The sequence below is a fragment of the Hydra viridissima genome, unplaced genomic scaffold (assembly GCF_058129835.1).
Source record: "Hydra viridissima isolate aposymbiotic clone 2 unplaced genomic scaffold, HvirCarnegie_v1 scaffold_9, whole genome shotgun sequence".
NCBI lineage: Eukaryota > Metazoa > Cnidaria > Hydrozoa > Anthoathecata > Hydridae > Hydra > Hydra viridissima.
In genome coordinates, this window is record NW_028324308.1 from 5,887,174 (window position 1) to 5,908,926 (window position 21,753).

At 27.8% G+C, this 21,753-nt stretch overlaps 6 protein-coding genes and 1 pseudogene across 9 annotated transcripts in view; 6 read left to right on the forward strand and 1 right to left on the reverse strand.

The window, feature by feature from the left end:
• Window positions 1–935: 935 nt before the first annotated feature.
• On the reverse strand, window positions 936–21,505 carry LOC145185174 (cilia- and flagella-associated protein 70-like). The gene is made up of 31 exons (XM_090099061.1): window positions 21,414–21,505; window positions 20,559–20,742; window positions 17,426–17,524; window positions 17,246–17,319; window positions 17,033–17,097; window positions 11,217–11,328; window positions 10,939–10,992; window positions 10,242–10,309; window positions 10,086–10,140; window positions 9,795–9,889; window positions 9,379–9,721; window positions 8,772–8,846; window positions 8,491–8,582; window positions 7,363–7,423; window positions 7,048–7,109; window positions 6,538–6,588; window positions 5,841–5,907; window positions 5,499–5,630; window positions 5,038–5,121; window positions 4,898–4,939; window positions 4,735–4,815; window positions 4,451–4,503; window positions 3,545–3,660; window positions 3,057–3,146; window positions 2,808–2,905; window positions 2,472–2,624; window positions 1,766–1,930; window positions 1,556–1,645; window positions 1,358–1,459; window positions 1,232–1,279; window positions 936–1,118 (listed from the first exon to the last, which is right to left on the reverse strand). The coding sequence occupies exons 1-31, from the start codon at window positions 21,474–21,476 to the stop codon at window positions 1,041–1,043; spliced, it is 2,952 nt and encodes a 983-aa protein (XP_089955187.1). The 5' UTR covers window positions 21,477–21,505; the 3' UTR covers window positions 936–1,040.
• The window catches only part of LOC145185579 (RAC-gamma serine/threonine-protein kinase-like), a 385,494-nt gene continuing 376,008 nt past the window's right edge, over window positions 12,268–21,753 (forward strand). Inside the window, exon 1 of the mRNA XM_090099103.1 lies at window positions 12,268–12,305. The gene's annotated coding sequence lies outside the window, so the exon portion shown is untranslated. The remainder of the gene's footprint in view (window positions 12,306–21,753) is intronic.
• Window positions 12,268–21,753, forward strand: part of LOC145186156 (cilia- and flagella-associated protein 65-like) — a 259,850-nt gene continuing 250,364 nt past the window's right edge. Inside the window, exon 1 of one of the 2 annotated variants that reach the window (XM_090099055.1) lies at window positions 12,268–12,305. The gene's annotated coding sequence lies outside the window, so the exon portion shown is untranslated. Of the gene's footprint in view, window positions 12,306–12,371; window positions 12,400–21,753 lie in introns of those variants that run through there. The other variant, XM_090099056.1, reaches the window with a different exon arrangement.
• The window catches only part of LOC149883742 (torsin-1A-like), a 78,875-nt pseudogene continuing 69,396 nt past the window's right edge, over window positions 12,275–21,753 (forward strand). The window contains exon 1 of the transcript XR_016456024.1: window positions 12,275–12,304. The product of XR_016456024.1 is annotated as a torsin-1A-like (transcript). The remainder of the gene's footprint in view (window positions 12,305–21,753) is intronic.
• The window catches only part of LOC145185156 (uncharacterized), a 216,225-nt gene continuing 206,748 nt past the window's right edge, over window positions 12,277–21,753 (forward strand). The window contains exon 1 of one of the 2 annotated variants that reach the window (XM_090099102.1): window positions 12,277–12,303. The gene's annotated coding sequence lies outside the window, so the exon portion shown is untranslated. Of the gene's footprint in view, window positions 12,304–12,364; window positions 12,399–21,753 lie in introns of those variants that run through there. The other variant, XM_090099101.1, reaches the window with a different exon arrangement.
• LOC145186157 (prohibitin-2-like) overlaps window positions 12,370–21,753 on the forward strand; it is a 227,685-nt gene continuing 218,301 nt past the window's right edge. Inside the window, exon 1 of the mRNA XM_090099107.1 lies at window positions 12,370–12,399. The gene's annotated coding sequence lies outside the window, so the exon portion shown is untranslated. The remainder of the gene's footprint in view (window positions 12,400–21,753) is intronic.
• LOC145192481 (uncharacterized) lies at window positions 12,536–14,403 on the forward strand. The gene has a single exon (XM_090099110.1). The coding sequence runs from the start codon at window positions 13,162–13,164 to the stop codon at window positions 13,921–13,923; it is 762 nt and encodes a 253-aa protein (XP_089955236.1). The 5' UTR covers window positions 12,536–13,161; the 3' UTR covers window positions 13,924–14,403.

The following is a 21,753-nucleotide window of genomic DNA, read 5'->3' on the forward strand; positions in this document are numbered from 1 at the left end:
AGTTGTTTAAATTTTAATATTACTGATATTTTTTATTTAACAAGTTAAAATAGTTACATCGGTGTCAAATAAGAACACTTTTTGTTGATTTTTAGACCTATTTTTTATATGATTTTTGATGGGTATAAAATTCTCTATCATAATAGCTAATAAAAACCAGCAAGAGATTATGAAGTTATTGCCAGTTAGAACCTTGTCAAACTAAATATTAGTTAAATAAATTTTCAGATAGAACTTTGGCACTTTAGCAGTTTGCTTGTTTTGCGCAATATCGCTGTAAATTTCAGTTTATTTTGTTCATCATGATTTAAATAGTTTAATAAAATGATTAAGTCATTTTTGGCAAAAATGTCAGTTAGAACCTTGTCAAACCAGCGCGACGAAATGACTGCACACCAGTGCAATTTTCATTTCAGTCCTTTTTATAAAATTGGGCTTGTTTAAAACAACAACCTTTTATTTCCAGATTGATCAATTTTCTTAAAAATGAACATTAAAATGGCGAAATTGCTGTGCTGCGTATGGTTGTTCTAATAGATACATGAAAGGAAGTGACGTACCTTTTTACAGATTTCATAAAATAAAAAAGCTCCAAGTTGTTTAACTTGAAAACTGACGCTTCCAGAGCATTTCTACGAATTATTACATTTTATAAAGAACTTAGGCTCATAAAAAACTTATCTGGGTAATTATTAAAATGAGTTTTCGAATGATCTTTAATTTATCGGGAACTTTAGATGCTCTCAACATACATTTTTAACTTTTATTTCACACTTCGGATATATAGCATTTCCCCTTATTACAAATGGAGGATTAAATTTGTAAACAAAAAAAGCGGATTCACTTTCGTCCGATAAAATCCCGCAAGTTAGACATCTAGCATATATATATATTTATATAATTGACCTATGATTGACCAGCAAAACTAACTTTAGTTTGTAGTAATCAACATATTAATCGTATCAATATCCACTTTTACATATTTACAATTTAAACTCGCCGAACATTATAACAATTTATATAACAATAGCATATTTGCATTAAAAGTCTAAATTTGCTTGATGCATGCTGTCTTTTATTTCACATTCAAGGTTGGGGTCGTCATAAGAAAAACCAAGCTTAACAAAAAAAAACAAAAAAAAAAAACATGACTTTCATGTGCATAAGTTATTCACTTGTATAGTTTTTATTCTTCGCTACTAGACACTAGAATTACGCTTTAATGACTAACCTTACAAGAGTATTTATAACATTGTTCGGCTTCGGTAAATCGATTGCACTATAATCAAAATATTAAAAACTTATTAAAAAAACCATGACAAAAGCTAAACTAAAAAAAAAAGAAATAAATAAGAACCTTTAAACAAATAAGTGTCAAATAAGACCAAACGTCCGGGTTCTTGTTGTCTAAAATATTAGCCTCGTTTAAAGCTTGTTCTGCTTCGAAACACTCGTCTAACTAAACAACAACAGTTCAATACGCAAAACGATCTACTTGTGAATGAAATCTTACAACACAACAGCAAAAAAAAGCATTTTAAAACGGAATACTTGCTTTGTACGATGCTATACCAACACCAAGCCACGTGGTGCACGACGGCCAGTTCTTACACAACTCCAAGTAAGTTGACTTTGCTTTGTAATACTAGAGAAAAAAAAAAGTCCTCTCAAAAAGCTCTCAAAATATAAAATTTATATACAAAAATCACAATACTATCAAAATAGTAAAAACCAAGTAACAATAAACTCCGTAAATTCCACTTACGTCTTGCTTTCTGTGCAAATAAATCGAAGCTAATCTCATAAGAACGCTATGCAGATAATCAGTTGTTTCTTCGTATGCCAAGCTTCTTTCATAGCTGACTAACGCTTCTTCAAAATAACTTTCCAAGTATTTAACGTGACCTTTCAATGCCCATGCGTGAGGATTCTAAAAGTTTACTGCTTATTTTGTATGTTTTTTAACAAAAAATTTGCAACCCTTTTTTATGAGGTCAGTGTGAGCTCTTATAAAAAAAAACGAAAACTTTTAAGTGAATTCGAAAGTTCGAATCTTATGTAGTTCTAGATAAGCTGATACCGGAAAATAGTCCAGAAAGTACTTTCTGGCATCAGCTTACCTAGAACTACATAAGATTCGGTTTAAAAAATAATATTAATAATAATAAACACATTAATTCAACAAATGTTTTCTTTTTCAAGAAAAAAAAACGCGATGTTTGCAAATTTTTAAATCTTCTAATTTACATTAACAACACGCATCATATAATTATTGTCCACGCACATCTGACATACAGTCAAGATGCTTGAATGTGCTCCGTCACCTCTTTCGATCGTGGTTTTAAGATGGAAAAAAAAAAACTTTGATCAAAAAGTCAAAAAAAGAAATTCTGAAACTTTTTTGTCAGAACTGCATCAAGACCATTAAAAATTTGTTTTTTAAAATTTCCCTAGCGAAAAGAATACTTTACTTCAAGCAATTCTACAAGCGCTTCTTCAACGCTCTCTAAAGCAAGAGTGTAGTTGTTCTTTTGCATTTGAAATTGCGCAACCAGCATGTAATGTAGATGAAGAGGTCCACGCTTCACTGCAACTAATTCATGAGCTAAAGCTTTCTCCGCCACCTTAGAAAAAGAAAGGAAGATTTCTTACAAAAAAAACATTAAACAGTTTATCTTTCAAAAGAGTTTTTATCGTTCAAAAGAATAACAAAATTTCGAGATGCTTCTTGTTAAAGTTTTGGGAAAACCTGTTTTTCAATAAAATTTTTTGTGTTGAGTGAAATGTTGACAACTTAAAAGGTCTACCTGAAAAATTTTTCTTTCCAGAAAAAAGTTTGCAGCTATTAGAAAAATGCTGCCGAATTTTTTCATCATTTTTGTGTCATAGTTGTCTTCAGCAGGATCTCAAAAAAAAAAAACAAAAAAAAAACTGTAACTGTTAGTTACTTTTTAGCTAAAACCAAAAAAGAAATAATAGTCAACTCATAACGTTTAAAATTATTAAAATCATTTAAGTAATTTTGTTGATATGTAAAAAAAAAAAAGAAAACTGACTTGCAAGAATATTTCTATCAAGAATTCGATTGGCTTCAACAAATGATCTTTCAGCCAAAATGTTATTATCAACACTGGAGTAATAAAGTCCTGAAAAAAAAAAACCTTGTTTACACTACAAAAATTTGTTCCTACTTTTAGTGCACCTATAATAAAGAAGTTAAATTTTGGTCGGGAAGTTCAAATGGTAAAATATCAGAAACTTAGGTTTTTTCAATTGAAAAACTTTATTTAATAAAAATATAAGCAAAATGATAAACTTTATTTAATAAATATAAGCAAAATAATACTGTTGGTATTATATGTACAATAAAAAACTGTAAATAGCTAGCTATAATTAAAAATATTTATACAATTATAAATAGTTATCTATAATTAATCTATATTTAGTAAAATAACAATAAAAATTTGCGTCTCATTTTAAAAATAACTACTTAAATATTAATGTTAAATATGATCAGTTTGAAATATTTGACTTTACAATTTACCTAATAATGTCCACGGTAAAATGTCGTTTGGATGGAAGTGACTTGCCGCATCTAATAGCTCTTCAGCAACCTTGTGTTCCTCTTGAATCATGCGCATTGCAGCGTTAAGAAGGAGTCTTAAAATATAAAAAAATCAAATGAAGAGAAAAATAAAACCTATATATAAAATAAAACAACCTTAGCTTATATTCAATTTGCGTGGTTTTTTTTAAAGAATAAATCAAACACATAACTTCCATTCATTTTCTAAAACTTCCTATTGTTAACTGAAGTCATAACTGAAGTGTCAGTTATGACATTGATATAAAAAAAACATTATCTACCAAATGGCCTCCTCTTGCAGCTCCACATATGTCCATTCTTTTGGTAAAATTTTCAATGACATTTTGACATAATTGGTGAGATAGAGCCTCAATTATGTCAAAAAAAAGATCCAATAGTGATAAATCATATGATATTGGAGGCCAATTAACATCACCAAGGTCTAGAGTATTGTGGACATTGTTAATGGACACTTCAGGGATTTTAGCAATACTTTAACCAACCAAATCAATATTTTCTTGTGAGCAACCGCTACAACTGTATTTTCCAATTTTTGGATCTTCCAACAAACCAGTCTCTTGAAAATTTTTAATGATTTGACTAATAGTGCTTTCAGACAGATGATTATGTAAACCATTTTTTTCACAGAATGCTAATTTTCATAAAATAACAATTAGAATGCGTTCTTGTACCGTGTACAAAGCCATTTTTATAAATGTCATACATCACACTTCTTAAATGTAAAAATACCCAGACGAATTCAGTGTGCCACCTATATTTTATCTATTCTTAAAAAAACCGCACAACTTGAAACACCCTTTAATTAACAACAATCTAAACATGCAATGTATTACTATACTGTACCCATGTAAATGTTGCTGGTTGATTGATACAACCTCTTTAAAGCATTCCTCAGCCTGAAAAATACCAAACTTGACAAATAATATACAAAACATAAATGAAATCAGTGGCATCAAGATAAAAAAAAAAAAAAATAGATTTTGATTAAAGTAAAATGTATACATATTCAACAAAAAAAGATTGTTTATAAAACACCAAATTATTTAAATAATTCTAAACTTTTCAAAAAAAAGAAAGAAAAAAAAAACAAACTAAAAAAAAATAATCATAAATATTAAAAAATTCACCCTCTGAATGTCTTGTATCAGCATACAGAATGTTCCGTATTCTATCCAAGAAGTAGTGTCGTTTCTGTTTCTTGCAACACACTATAGAGAAAAAAAGTCAGTTACTAAAACAGCAAATAGTTAAAACAAAAAAAGTTGCAACGTTTTGTAGTTGCAGTTGTACCTCTTTGTAGTACTTGGCAGCGAGGTTGAAATTCAACATTATCTAAAGCAAAAAAAAAATTTTCTTCAACTGTGTTCAATTTATATCAATATCTAAAAATCAAAATTTTAAACTTGTTGACTTGAAGATACTATGATAACCTCAGCTTCTTTGGCAAAATGTAGCAACTGTTGAACACTGACCATAGTTGGAGGCACTTTTTGCATTACCTCTGTAGATAAATACTGTAAAAAAGAAAACTCATCTTTATGAAAAATTGAAAAATTCTACAACTTGAGATTTGAGAGCCTAATTCATTTTCGAAGTTGAAACTTATCTTTTCATCAAAAACTTGTTGATTAAAAAAAAACCATATAGAGTTTACACATCATAAATATGCTACAAACCATCTTTATCTCTTTATTATCATTAAGTTAATTTTAAAAGCTTGACCATTACAAATATTATTCAACACATTAACTGCCAACAGCAATTTTAAAGCCAAAAAGATATGTTACTATTAGCTGCCAGCTGTACATGTAACAGCCAATGTGTTAAACAATTTCTAAACATAAGCCACATGTACATTCAAAGCAAAAAAAATTTTTAATACAAGTTTAACCTTATTGAGACTAAGATTAGCATGATCTATTAAATACAGATACAGCTCGCTAAGGAAAGCTTGATAGTCTTCAGAACTTTTGAAATTGCTTTTATATCCAAACTTCTCACGCACCAGCTTTACAATAAAGTACTAATTTTAAAAGAAACAAATAAAATTATAGAAAAGCAAAATTTTTGGATTTTGTAATTGGGGGAAAAAGAAAAATAACTCATAATTTTTTATTACTATTTATCTATTTTACTTTTTATTCTAAATGTTTATAATCCAATATACTTCAAATTAGTTAGTTTTGAAATTTATTCATAAACTGATAATAATTTTAATAGAATATTTACATACTTTTAGACGCTCCTTGAAAGCATAATACTTCCCAGAGGTATTAAGATAATGAAGAAATGTCTTTTGTCTATAAAACAAATCCAAGTTCAATATGCCTAAAACAATAATATTACAAAGAAAATTAAAGGAAAACTAGTATCAATAAATTTTGAAATTTTCAAACTCATTATTTGTACACATGCATGAATACTAGAGTCTTATTATCTTGATCATCAAAAGGTATTTATAAATTTGATTACTAAGCAAGTCATAAAATCAAAAAAGCATTCAATGTCCTAATGCAAGTAAATTCATAACTTTGCACTTAAGTTTGTTTGAATATGTTAGCACAATAGGTTTGTATTCAGAACCTGTTCCTAATATTAGAAATGTGATAAAAATATTATTAGTTAAATAAAAGTATTTAATAAAAAGCTAGTAAATAGTCACTTCATCAAAACATTTTTAGACACTATGATAAAAATTATCTTAATACTTATTTAGATAAATCAATTAAAAGAACTGTAGAAAAATTCTAACTTTATATGAGATTTCTTGACTGATTACTTTACTTTTGAAAAAAATCTAATACCACCGAGAAACTGTTTTATACCAAGTTATGCAAAACAGTATTGTTGTACTAACTCTTTTTAGTAACTAAATAAACTGAACATTAACCAATGGATGGTCCAGAAGGTCTTTAAATTTTAACAATTACCTTTCATCAATATCTTCAGGTTTTTGACTCAAAATTGTACCAAACATAGACCTATAAAAAATCATCAAATACGCTTTTAACACGTCCTTTAATTTTATTGTGTATTTTAATTTTATTAATGTACCTTTAATTTTGAAATGCACAAGAAAAGATATAAAATATTAAGGAAACTTACAAGCTATAAAAAACTCTCAATCGAATAAATTCATTAAGAGAAACCTTGTTAATTTTCTTTTTCTTTTCTGTTTATTCTTGTTATTATTTATTTAGGTATTTCCTTCAGGAAAAAAATTAAATAGTAATGCCAAATATTGCTAACTTTTTAGTAGGATTTTGCATCATACCATTTTTTGAAACTTTAAGTTAAAGCTTTTACATAAATTACAAATTTAGATGAAACTTCTGTTCACATAAAATTATAAAAATAAATAGATAATTTGTTAACATTGACTTGAATGAAATATTTGATTAAACTATTTTTATCAAAACAAATCAGCCAAAAAAACTGACCTAAACTCTTCCAATAGCAGTTCAGATATGCTTTCAATTTGCTTTTCGTAATCTTCAATAGCCTTAAATATTAAAAACCCATTGAAATATGATACTATGAAAAAAAAAAATAATAATTTTAATATATAAAAGAATTCAGACATCAATGTCTAAAATGATAAAAAAAAAATCATTTTTAAAACTTCATTTGATTAAAATAAATACACAAAAAAATGAAACCACTCTAAATATGGGCAAAAAAAGAAAATACCAAACTAGTGCACATTGTTCTATCTAAACTTGAAATGGAAAATAACTAATGAAAATACTGCTTACTTTCTTGCTTCCTCCAACAATTTTTTCAAACTTTGGCCTTGGTGGTAAAATTTCAGCAATCCTGAATTGAATTTTTCAAAATATGGAAAAAACATGTTTTATAAAAATATGAAAAAATATTGTGGAAGAAAAGGTTTTGTTCATTGTTAGAATATATTACAGAGAACTAATTTATAATAGCACTAGCTATTTATGTGATGGGCTGACATGCAATAATAATTCAATAAGAGTAACAATAACAATACTTATAAATTTTGAAAAGTATGCATCATAAAGTTTGTAAACAGCTGTCAATATATCTCTAAAATATGATACTGACTAACATGAAAATATTTTTGCTTGTTTAGTTGTTATGCATAAACTGCTTAAGGGTTGTGCTAAGGTGCATTTAAGTTTGTCATATGAAAAACTGTGTATTTCCATATACTTTTAGTCATTAGATTTTTTCGTCATCTGACATTACAAACTGATAGAAAAAACATTTCAACTAAAGTTCTGTCAAAACTTTGCCACAAAGGCTCAAAATTTTCTAAAGTTGTTTTATCTCTTGTCTGTAATTCTGGCTTCAATTTTTGTTAGGAACTTATATTAGTATAACACAAACAGGGGTTCTGAGATAGAAAATTTATTACTTTGTAAAAGAAGATGGAAATGAAGAGTTGTCTGTAAGAGTTGTCTGTAAGTGAGCCTGAAATATGCTCAAAAAAAATCTTAAGACCAATTCAAGAGCCTGAGCATCACCTTAAGAGCCTAAGAACCTCAACAGCTGAAACTAAACATCACCTTAACAACTCGAACTAAACATCACCTAAACATAACTCAAGAGAGTTTAAAAATGATGGCAAGATTGTGATTTAGGACCTGGATTGAGGCAGTGATTGATCAAAATGGGACACATGTTGAAAAATGTTCAAAATTCATGTAAGATAGCTATGAGATTTGGTTTGATAAAAACTTTAATAATGTTGTTTATATTCATTTTTCCTTTTATCAAGCATATCTTTTATTAAAACAATAACTTCTTGCCACATAATTAAATAAATGTGAAAAGAAATGATAAACTAATGGGATCATCAGTGGACAACTATGAATTAGATAGAAAAAGTTGTTAGGTAATTGCAAAATTACCTTGTAGTAACATCTTCTAGTGTTTTCTTTCTTACAAGTGGTTTTTCCAATGTAATACCAAGAACAACATATGTCTTTGAATCCTGATATTGCTATAAGAATTTAAGAGAAAAAAGTGAAGAGGATTTACAAAAAACTCTGAGAAATTTTACTACTTTGACCAAAGTAGAAATGAAACTTTATGGATGAGTCTGGTCATTGATAAAAGGTCTAGGAAATAATGATGATTTAAAAAGATAACTGTTCCAAAAAGATTACAAGTTAGCATATTTACAACATACCTGACTTTCATGAATTACAATACTGTCTTCGTCTGAACCATTTGGAGAAGAAACTTTTATATTACCAACAGATTGCTTAACGATAAGTTAAAAATTATACAAAAACTAAATACAATTACAATTTAAAATACATACAATTTAAATTTCTTGATTTCTAATCATAGGCTTATAACATCTTTATTAGATTTTTTAATATATTTTTTAAACTTAGTAATTTAGCTTTTGATATCAATAGTTTTATCATTTACAAAACTGATTTCTCTGCAAAAACCACCTAACATAATATATCATAGACTAAGATATGGCTATAAATGTGGTATGTATTTTTTTCATTAAAATTTGCTAATACAAAACACACGTATCAAAATACTTCCTCTATGTTTGTGTATGCACTACTGCTCTAAAACAGTGTGATGATATTTTGCATAAGTAAATTGTAAATTCAAAAATACTTTAAAAATTTAACAATGATATCAAAAATCTTAGTTTATTGAACTAAGTTTTTTAACAAGTGTTAGCTAATTGAGTTTTTAAAAAGTAATTTTTCTCTCTGTTGTTCAAAAAAAAAAAAAAAAAAAAAAAAACATGTTTTGATAAAGTCTTTTACTTTAATTTTGTTGTCTTGTTTTCCTTGTTTTGATAATTTTGAAAGACCCAGTGAGCTGATGCTAGATTCAGCCATGATTATCCTTTTGACAACATCTTCATCTAAAACACCTTTTCTTTTTAACTTTTGCAATACTTCATTTTCAGCATATGGATGAATGAAATAAGCACCATGAACGCTTTTCACTCCAGGATATAACAGCGGAGCAAGGTCAACATAAGCGATGCCATGATAAGTATAAGAAGACTCATCTTCTTTTGTTTTTAGTTTTAAAGTATTGGAATCTACAGTTCTAACTATTTCGAATGGTAAATAACGGTTGAGAGCAATAAGCTGACGAAAGCTAAAAAATTTAAACAAGTTATAAGTAATGATGCTAAATTTCTTTAAACATTTTATAAAGTTTATTTGCTTACCTTTGCAAAGAAAGAGGGCTAAGAAAACATCGTTGCTCAGCATTCCATATCACACTTGCTTTGTTTGACTCAGCATCCAAACGAAAGCGCAAGTCCTATAAATATGCCTTCTTTTACCTATTAACTTATTTATTATTACTTTAGAAAAAAGTAATCCCTAAAAAAACAAATGCCATGAATAAAAATAATGAAATTTACAATGATCATAATAACAAAAAAAAATTTCCTGAAAATGCTGTGCAAATCAAAAACTTAACGAAACTCCAAAATGATTTCAATATTCAACTTTACCTCTGGCGATTTCAAATCACCATTTTCTTCTTCATAAGCAATTTTTAAAGTCTCCCTCAAAAAAAAGAGAAAATTTTCTTAATGAAAAAAAAAAAAAAAAAAAAAATAATAGTAACACCCTAAATGGTGCACTTTCTGCAAAAAGTATTGCAATACCTGTTTGACATACTAACACAACTTTCAGATACACTAAGAATACAACTCTTTTTCTGTGAACTCATTTCCTAAAAGAAAAAAGTATGCAGTAAATATGCTACTAAAATGAATTGAATCATTTTTTGATTCAAACCATTTAGTAGCATATTTACTACGTACTTCATTGTTTTAGTCATATTTGAACTTATGGTTTAATTATGCAAGTTTTAGTAAAACCAATCTTTTACAAACTTTAGACACAAGATTGTCTATTTTCAATTTAAAAATTGTTTGCATGGTAATTATATATACTCTAAACTAGTATTCTTTTTAAGGCTCAAAGACTCTTGAAAAATTATTTGGCTTTGAAAGTTATAGTACCTCTCATGTTGCTTTAAAGCTTGAAAAAAGGAGGTTTCCTGAAAAGAAACTTTCCTGAGACTTTTTAAAAAAATTATTTCAATAACATTTACATCTCCTCTGAATAAAATTCAGTCCTCCGCTGAGGCTCAGTAGCTTTAAACAATTCTTAGTAACTCTGATATGACTTGAACAAGATTAAAATTTTGCCAAATAGTATTTTTAATCAGAGAATATGAAGTAAAAAAATTCCAAATTTAAAAAGGTGATAAATACAATTAATACAAATAGATTGTTGTTAAATAACATTTAAACAAAATGTTCTTTTTTAACATGAGCAACCATAAAAGACTCATACCTTATCTGAGGGGCCTTTAAACAAACCATTTGAAAAAATCAAAAAAGTTTCATTCTAAACAGAGTTTTTTATTTTCTATCAATTGGGTCTAGTACAAAATTTCCTAGAATTATTACAAAAAGAAATCAAATAGTTAAAAAAATATTCTGCAAAAGTATGCATTCTTCCAAATTCCATATTACTGCTATGTTTAACATGGCTAAAATATCTTTTCTACTTTTGAAAAATAATGTTTTAGTAGTAAAATTAGCATGTAATGAAAATGCGAAAAAACTTACATCAGGTGTAAGAGGAATTGGCATACATGCAGCATATTTGTGATTTATTGGTGTTTGGCCCCACACTTCTGGTATTGAGTAAGCACTTTTCACACATAAAGTGAGAATGTTACTGAAAAAATATTCTAGACTTTAATAAAGTTTTCTAACTAAACTGTATTTATGAACTGACAAACATGTGTCAACAGCATGGAAAAAAATTAATCTAATTTATACACTCATGTTCATACATTCTGACACAATAAAAATACACTCATGTTCAGACATCCAGACATTAGAAAGATGTTAGCAAACTTTTATAGAATTTAGTTTTATGAGAAAACAAAAGAATGTTTACTTTTGAAACTAAAATAAAATATTAAAACCTTATTTTTGTATACTATTGATGATAATCAAAAGCCACCAATCTTTTTAGCTTGTAAAAAGGTTATCAAGAACTACTTACAAATGAATTTATTTTTAGAAAAACAAGATTCATTGAAAATTGACTCAACACATGAAAAAAAAAATGCCTTTAATTAAACCCTACTGTGTTCTGTGACGTAGTGGAGATGAAACTAGATTTTTCTAAATTTTCCCGTTTAAACTATAATTAGGACATGTAAATAGTTAGTCTCTCTACCTCAAATAGGCAATTAAAAATGATCTACTATAATGATCTATAATGATCAAACAATACAAAATAATTAATTATAAAAAAAAAATAGCGAGAAAGATAATAATAATAATAACGATAATAATAATAATAATAATAATAATAATAATAATAATAATAATAATAATAATAATAATAATAATAATGATAACAACAACAACAACAACAACAACAACAACAACAACAACAACAACAACAACAACAACAACAACAATAATAATAACAATAATAATAATAATAATAATAATAATAACAATAATAATAATAATAATAATAATAATAATAATAATAATAATAATAATAATAATAATAATAATAATAATAATAATAATAATAATAATAATAATAATAATAATAATAATAATAATAGTAATAATAAAAACACATACTACAATTGAAAAAACACATACTACAATTTAGTCACTGTGTATTAAGTTAATCACACTTACTATTAGTAAATTAATATTAGTAAATTAACATTAATAAATTACAGAAAAATACATACTACAATTTAGTCACTGTGTATTAAGAATAAATAGTTCACAACAAGAGGTAATTCACTGTTATTCAGGGTGGTAGCCCTCCAATCGAAAGAGTAGACAATATCAGTTAAGGAATGAATTTAGATTTTCTTAAACAGGACAATTGGCCAAAATTGGGTGCTGGTTTGCACTCTCAAATAACTAAAGATATTCATAATTGGTGCAGCCAGCTTTTTTGGAACTCTTTGAACATGTGATAAAACTAGAAACAACTAAAACTGAAAATGATGAAAACATTAAAAATCTGAAGACAGAAATAAGTAAACCAGCTGAGTCTAGAAGTCTATCAGTGACTGGTCGCTTATTGTCAAACAGGGTAAACAAAAAAAGAAGCCTACAGAGCAGCTGATGGTAACAAATGTAGCTATTAATGAGTTAGGTGAAAGAAAAAGAAGAGCAAAAAATGTCATCATTTATGGAGTAGCTGAATCAAATAAAGAAAGCATAGAAATGAAATCAAAAGAAGACGAGTCAAAAGTAAATGAAATTTTTAAGATCATAAATCAAGAGAACGTAAAACCAAAATTTGTTAGACGGCTGAGATCTAAAACTAATAAACCAGGTCCAATTCTTGTTGAATTAGCTGAGGATATTCTTCGCAACACAATATTAGCATCAGCTAAAAAATCAAGAAGTAATGTTGCACATAAAGATATTTATATTAGTCCAGATTTGACTGAGGCTCAGAGACTCCAAGACTTTAACCTCAGAACTGAAAGAAATAAAATGAATCAAGCAAGACCAGACAATGACCCCTTTTGGTATGGCATCCGTGGCAATAAGATCATTAAATTCAAAAAGAAACCAGATCAATAATTTCATACATAAATCAGTGTCAGATTGCAATGAAATTAAAAGGCTGTCATGTTTATACTTAAATGCTACATCTCTTGATAACAAGCTAAATGAGTTCAAAGTGGTAATTGAACAATACAAACCAAATGTAATTTCTGTGACTGAGACATGGTTTAAAAGTGATTCAGTTGTAAACATTGAAGGTTACCATCTGTATAGAAAAGACAGATCAGAAGGACAAAAAGGCGGTGGTGTTTGTTTATATATAGACAACTCATTAGACTCCTATGAACTAAATGATGCCATTCTAAATTCCTGTAAACTAGAACAAGTATGGGCAGTTGTTTATTTTGATAATGACAAGTATTTACTTGGATGTATCTACAGGCCAAATGATTTTTTGGATATGGCAGAGTTTGATGTGGTTTTTGGCCAAGCACACAAATATATAGACAAAAATAAGTTCAAAGACTTACTTATCATGGGCGACTTCAATTTCCCATCAATCAACTGGTCAAATGCCTGTGTTGATGCAATTTCAAATGAGAATGGAATTGAATATAATATTACAGATATTTTAAATGATAATTTTCTTTATCAGCATATTAACATACCAACTTTCCAGCTGTCAGATGAACAACTTGGGAATACCTTAGATTTAATCTTTACAACTCAATCAGCAAGTGTTAACGAAATAGATTCAAAATTTGTTTAGGAAAACATAACTAGGGGCCATCTAATAATATGTTTCAGTTTCATCTTGTCTGATAAAGCAATCCGTGACAATAAAAGTAAGCAAAGATTTATGTTTGCTAATTCCAATTTTGAACGAATATCTGACCTAATTTCAAATATTGACTGGATACAATGCTTCAGTAACAAAAGTGTACAAGAAATGTTTGATGAACTGATTTTTTATACTGAGGTGGCATGTAACCATTTCACTCCAATTAAAAAGACATTAAACTCTTTAGAAATTAGACCAGCATGGGTTAATGCTAAATTAAAGTTTCTTATTAGAAGCAAACAAAATTTAAGATATAAAAACTGCTCATGTAAATGGAACGACCCTGTTTTGAAATCTAAATACAAATTGATTTGCAAAAATGTTGCAGATGAGATTAAGAAAGTGAGACAAAACTTTGAGCTTAATCTGGTAAAAAGAGCCACCAAGAATCCAAAGCTTCTCTACAGCTACATGAACAATCAACTAGCAGTCAAAGATACTATAAAAGCATTAAAGGGAGCAAACGGTAAAACCACTAAAAAATTCAAAAGATATTGCTGATATCTTAAACAAAAATTTTCAAGCTGCATTTGTGAAAGAAGATGATGGTCCACTGCCTTCTTTTGATTTAAGAACTACTGAAACATTCATTATGACAATTGAAGTTTTACATATGATGATGTCTATCTAAGATTAAAAAGCTTAAAAGATAACAAATCAAGTGGTGTTGATAATTTACATTCAGCTATTTTAAAGAATTGTGCATCAGCCTTTGCCATTCCACTTACGTATATTTTTAAAGAATCATTTAAAACCAGCAAACTGCCAGTGCAATTTAGATCAGCAAATATCACTCCTCTGTACAAAAAAGGCAAAAAGATCTTAGCGGGTAACTACCGACCGGTATCACTCACCTCAATTGCATGTAAAATAATGAGAAGGTATAATAAGATGTAAACTTGAAACTTTTCTATTCTATTAAGTTCAAACTAATAAGCAAGCAACAGCACGGTTTTGTTAAAAATAAATCAGGCTTAACAAATCTACTTGAAACACTTGATTTTATTTCAACCGCTTTAGAGAATGGTAAACCTGTTGATGTTATTTTTTTGGATTTTGCCAGGGCATTTGACACAGTACCACATAAAAGATTGTTGCTTAAACTTACAGCTTACGGAATATCTGGTCTGACAATACAATGGATTGCAGCATTCTTAAAAGAAAGAAAACAAAGAGTTGTGATAGGCGAAAATATATCCTCTTTGGCAGAAATTACCAGTGGTGTGCCACAAGAGTCAGTAATTGGACCACTCTTATTTGTACTATTTATAAACAATTTGCCTGATACTTTAAAAAATCTAACAAAGCTATATGCTGACGACACCAAAATTATGAATGAAATGCTTTCCAGTGCATCAACTCTTTCTTTGCAATCAGATCTCAATTCAGCTTTTAAGTGGACTCAAGACTGGTTTGTGAAATTTAATATTTCAAAATGTACGGTCATGCACTTTGGCCGAAATAACAAAAAATCACCCTTTTATATCAATGAACAAAAGTTAAACATAACAGAATCTGAAAGTGATCTTGGAGTAATCTTCTCAAGCAATCTGAAATGGAAAAATCATGTAATAAAATGCATAGGTAAAGCCAACCAAATGTTGGGTCGGATTAAAAAATGCTTCTTTTGCTTAGATATTAGACTGCTAAGAATTCTTTAAGTTTCTTTTGTGCAACCACTGTTAGAGTTTGCAGTACAAGTTTGGTCACCTATTCGAAAGGGAGAAATTGAATTATTAGAGAGAGTTCAACATCGTGCAACTCGATTAATACCATCACTTAAAAAAATGAACTATGAGTATCGTCTAAAAGCTCTCGACTTGACTACCTTGACAAAAAGAAAACAAAGCGGAGATATGGTTCAACTTTATAAATTCTTCAACGGTTTTAACGATTTGGAAACAATAAAAAAAATTAGTATTCAAAAAACTCAAACAAGAGGTCACAGCTTTAAATATGTCAAAGAAATCACTAAGCAAGCATGTCGTGAAAACTTTTCATTTAATAGATCGGTCAATTTATGGAATAGCTTGCCAAGTGAGTTGGTTAAAGCACAATCAGTTAACAGTTTTAAAGTAGGTCTTGATTGCTGGATGAGCAGCGAATCGGCTGTCATAGTGTGTTGATACCACACTCACTGGCTCACACCAGTTACAGCATTTACTAATACTAATACTAATACTAATAATAATAATAATAATAATAATAATAATAATAATAATAATAATAATAATAATAACAACAACAACAATAACAACATTAATAATAACAATAATAATAATAATGATAATAATGATAATAATAATGATAATAATAATGATAATAATGATAATAATAATAATAATAATAATAATACTAATAATAATAATAATAATAATAATAATAATAATAATAATAACAACAACAACAACAACAACAACAACAACAACAACAACAACAACAACAACAACAACAACAACAACAACAACAACAACATTAATAATAACAATAATAATAATAATGATAATAATGATAATAATGATAATAATGATAATAATGATAATAATAATGATAATAATAATGATAATAATAATAATAATAATAATAATAATAACAACAACAACAACAACAACAACAACAACAACAACAACAACAACAACAATAACAACAACAACAAGAATAATAATAATAATAACAATAATAATAATAATAATAATAATAATAGTAATAGTAGTATTAATGATGATGATGATAATGATAGCAGCAATAATAACAAAAAAAAGCAATATTAGTTTAATAATAGTAATTAACAGATATTTGACACATACTGTCATGAACTAAGAGAACCCTTTATCACATAACAAACATTTATTTTTATATAATGATAAAATATTTTGAACTTCATTATTACTGTGCCATAGAAATGGAACTGTTATGGACTGCTTCTAAGGAGTTAATAATAACAAGTTATTTGGAAAAATAATTTTTAACAGTCTAAAAGTAAGGGTACAACTTTTATACTTGATTCATTCAAGTTCAATCTTTTAATCTGACGTACCTCATTTGTAATTGTGTAGAGTTTAAAAGAGGTTTAGCAACTGAAACAATTACTTCTGCCACAGCCTATAAGTAAAAAATCAGGTAATTAATTTAATTAGAAAATTCTGACAAAAGAAAAATACTGCATTAACAAAACTTAAATTATAAAAAAAAAAAAAAAAAAAAAAAAGAAAAGGTAAAGTAGAGAAATTAAAAAAGAATAAGAACCTACACAAGGTTGCTGCAATGAGTCTTGATTTTGAAGAGTGGAATGAACATTTGAAGCCACAGTGAATTCAACTTGGCCTTATTGTTAACAACAGAATTGTTCTTACAAATTTTACATTTAAAAAAAAAAGCATGAAAAAAAATAAAGCATTCCTTTTTAATCAATCAGACTATAAAAATTTACCTTTTAATAAAGGCAACAAGTCTATGTAGCACTGACCAAGCTCAAGTAACTTTTCCTCCTTTGCTTTTTTTTCTTTTGGCAGTATTTCCATAAAGGTAACTAAAACAAAACTTTTAGTTTTTTCATCAATTACTTTAGTAATATGTAAAGTGGTAAAATGGAAAAACAAATTTTAGTATTTCTTTTAAAACTGAACATCATTTTCGAAGAGTGAGCATTGTCCTGAAAGTTTGCTTCAGTAAAATATTGATGTAACTTTTTATGGATACCAAAATGAAAGCTTCTAAAGAACATCATTCTTAAAGTAAAAAAGGAGTAATACTCTAAAATAGTTTTTCCAAGTGAAAAATAAATAATATTCTGTGTGGTTTTCATGCTGATAAAGTGGGATTAATACGCAGATGGATTATTCCAAATGGGAAACAATTTAAAGCAATATGACAAATGCTGCATTTGGAAATGCAAGTTCTAAAAAAGATACTGGAAATGCAAGTTCTAAAAAAGCCTTAGATTAGAGTATTAATGGGTGGTTACTAAAAATCCGGACTAACTTTAACTGAATTTTAAATGCTACAAGCTAAATCTTTTTTTTTCATGCTTATATCCATTTTAAAGCTTATTTAATTCTCTATAAATTAATTTACTTGTTTTTAGATAATAATAATTAAGAAAATAATGATGGTCAAGCAAGAAGAGGTAAGAAAACGGATTTACCAGTTCTATTTGAATAATAAATTGCAAGGTAAAAAGTTCACAGTAGCTCACTTCAATGCTGAAAAAATTCCAAGAAGCACTATCTATGATATAATCAAATGTGTTGAGAATGATTCTGGGTACAAAAGAGTGCAAGTAAGTGGTTGTGTGGCCAAAATCATGACCCCTAAGGGTATCAAGTGTCTGAAAACCATATTTGATCACAGTGACCGAGTTTCGATGAGGCAAGCTGGTCAAAAATATGGATGCAGTTATTCACATATCATTAAAAAACTTGCCAAGTACACCGACATCAAAAGTTATAAAAAACAGGGTACACCTCATCGACAAGAGAACCAGAATGAATCAAAACCGGCATTGATCGTCTTTATTGTGATTTTAAAGGAAATTTGGTCATCTTTGAAGAAGAGTCTTACTTTACGCTGTCACACTCAAAAATTAATGGAAACACCGCCTACTACTCTAGCAACAGAGACAAGAATCCACCAAGTGTTAAATATTGCAAAAAGCGCAAGTTCGAACCCAAGGTGCTTGTCTGGCTGGCCGCTTCTGACAAAGGTATTTCAAAGCCATTTTTTGTCCGGTCTCGCAGTCAATAAAACCATCTATGAAATTAATTGTATAAAGAGAAGATTAGTGCCATTCATCAACACTCATCATGCCGATGGTAATTATATATTTTGGCCGGACCTGGCATTATTGCATTATGCCCAAACCTTGACCTTAACCTTGTATTTTTACTTTTTGGGTCAACTCATGTTAGAGTTGGCCGAATCCGAAGAAACAGTCTGGTTGAAGACAAAGTTAATTAAAATAAATAAATAACTAAAAACTCTTTTTAATGATAGTTTTATTTAATCTCTACCATAAAAACTATGGGAGTAATTGCCCATGAAAGTTTGTCTGGATTTTTAGTAACCACCCGTTATGCATCATTTTTTTAAACTCACATAGTTACAAAAGATAAGCTCAAAGACCTTTCCATTTTGCAGAATTTACTGACAAATATATTATGCATTTTTATAGCAACTTTGGTAACTTAAGTAAAACATTTTTTGGTTTCATTTTTTAACTCAGATAAATCAGCTGGAATGTTTGTTGTGCAATAAATCTCTGAATGGTTTCCTTGTTTCTTGTTCTTCTCTCTGCAATGTCTCTTCAGACCTAGAACTTTAAACCCTATTTGTACCAAAATACAAATGCAATATCTCCTGTTATATAAGGTACTGTAATAGCATTTAAACTTTAAATATCATAAAGAAAAGTTTTAATCCTCAAGTAAATTTAGATTTAATCAGGCAAAATGTTGCTAATCTCTAAAAAAAATTCTTTTAGCGTTTAGGAAGTTCTTACTAAAATAGTAAACTTTAAAGAATCAAATACATGGTCCCAATCCTACTTTATGTATACTTTTTGTAATACAAGAACTGTGTTTATATTTACAATTAGTATTGCATCTGTTTAATATAATAAATATATATTGCATTATCACTGCTAAGATTGAATAGCTGTCAAGATAAAGCAGGTGTGCTAAATCTTTATCAAGATTTGAGGATTAGTTCAAGTGAAAAGCTGTGAAAACCAAGAATGAGTATCTCTGTCTTTTACAATTAAAAAAAAAAAATTATATTTATGAGGTGGTTTTTTACAGTTAAAAAAATATATATATGAGGTGGTGAGAGTCAAAGTGGTATAACTCCATTTAAACCTTAATTTTATTATTACCTGTAAAAACATTAATAGTTCAAACAGTTCCAATAAATAAAACAATCTTTTATTAACATCATTCAATATTTTCAAAATCTCTAACATTAAACCTGATTTTTTTGCACTTAATTGGATAAAATGCTCTGCCCTGAAAAGTTGTAGTGAGGTAAGTTACACCACTTTGACTCTCACCACCTCATATATACTTTGATATATGCAATTATGGAGATATTTGTGTAATATTTTGAATTTTATCATGAAATAAACTTATTTTTAAATAAGTAGATGCTTAACTTTAGTTTTATAAGCTTCTTTTTATTTATGTAAGATTTAATTAGTAACCAACACATTGTTACTTCCAATATTATGTAGACATCAAAATTAAAATGATGAATAGTATAATCAAAAATAGTAATCTGCAATTATTGCATATGGATTCCCTGTGGGTTTTTATATGGTAGAAGATGCAGGATTTTCCATCTATATCCCAGGTAGAACAAAATAATAATCGCCACCTGGATCCCATTAATGTAAACCATACACATATTCCTAGAGCATGTTTTTTACAAGGCTGTAAAGAGATACTACTGTTCATAAAAAAAAGTGTAAATCAATATAAAAACTACAATACATAAAGTGACATAAAAAAGTAACAAAGATAAAAGTTAATTGTTAACAAGTTAAAACAATAGCTATAAACATCATACTGTACCAATTATATTTGTCTGAGCCATTTCATTTAACATCAAAGGATCCAATAACTTCAAATGAAGTGAACACATAAAATCTAATTGTGCGTTTCCAGATTGAACTTCACATTTTGCTGACTCCCCCAATTTTACATTACCATAATCTACCTTAACAACTGCAACCAAATCATTTCCTTTCATTCCATACTAGATCACAAAGAATAAACTTTCAGTCAACATCTGGAAACATCTAGATATTCAAGAAAAATCATTAAATATTAGATGGTGCTATTAAACAGATCTAAGTTTTTGATAATTCTCAAAAACTAAAAAACTTTGTTATCACGTGTTGGATAATTAATCTTAACTTTTGTCTTTATATTTTAAATATTTATAACTTTTTTTCTGTAAAATCTAATAATAATATCATTAAATATGATATGAATGCAAAACAGTTTTAAATAATTTATTAAAACCATAATAAATTTTATTCAGAGAGCTTGGCAACTTAAGAGCAAAGTTTGTAATTTAATGATTCAGCAAATAGTCTACTAACTTTTTTAAAAAAAGTAGAAATATAAGTATTAAGGTAAATAAATAATTTCTTGATATTATATAACTTGAATAAAAATATCTGAAATTACTAAATAAGGATGAAAGGGAACAACAAATATAATAAATATACACACAAGCAACTTTTTCTTTAAACTTTTATCGCTGTAATTTTTTTTATAAATAAACACAAAGCTGAATTAAATTACATTTGATCCTTTATTCTAATCCAAGAAAATTTTAAAAAAGATTTGTTAGTTAATGTACAATTTTTGAAAAAGTTAAAACTATTATTTTAGAAAATTAATAATTAATCTCTATCTCACTAGCCCTGTGCATTTGACCACTTTAAGTGTAACTTTGTCCGGCTGCTGTTCAGCTTCTGACATTTTGAGTTGGCTTCAAAGTAATTTACTAGAAAAAGAAAAAAAATACAGCTGATAATAAATAACTTTATAAGAAAAAAAAAATTAATAAACTTTCTATATGGTTTTGCATTCTAAGATTATATATCTATTAACTCTAAAAAATTATATAAAAACTATAATAAAGTTCATGTCATTATAAGTATTATTTTGTTATATATTTGTATTACCAAAGTAATAAAATAAAATCAATACATTAGAAAATTACATATATACAAAAATAAATATATGCACATAATAA

Excerpts from the sequence above, each read along its gene's own strand:
- LOC145192481 (XM_090099110.1), top strand. The coding sequence starts at position 13,162 with ATGACCCCTTTTGGTATGGCATCCGTGGCAATAAGATCATTAAATTCA.
- LOC145185174 (XM_090099061.1), bottom strand. The coding sequence starts at position 21,476 with ATGTCAGAAGCTGAACAGCAGCCGGACAAAGTTACACTTAAAGTGGTC. Across the intron at positions 5,908-6,537 it reads CCTGAAGATATTGATGAAAG|ACAAAAGACATTTCTTCATT; the intron begins GTAATTGTTAAA and ends TTTGTTTTATAG. Across the intron at positions 1,931-2,471 it reads CGCTTGTAGAATTGCTTGAA|AATCCTCACGCATGGGCATT; the intron begins GTAAAGTATTCT and ends GTAAACTTTTAG.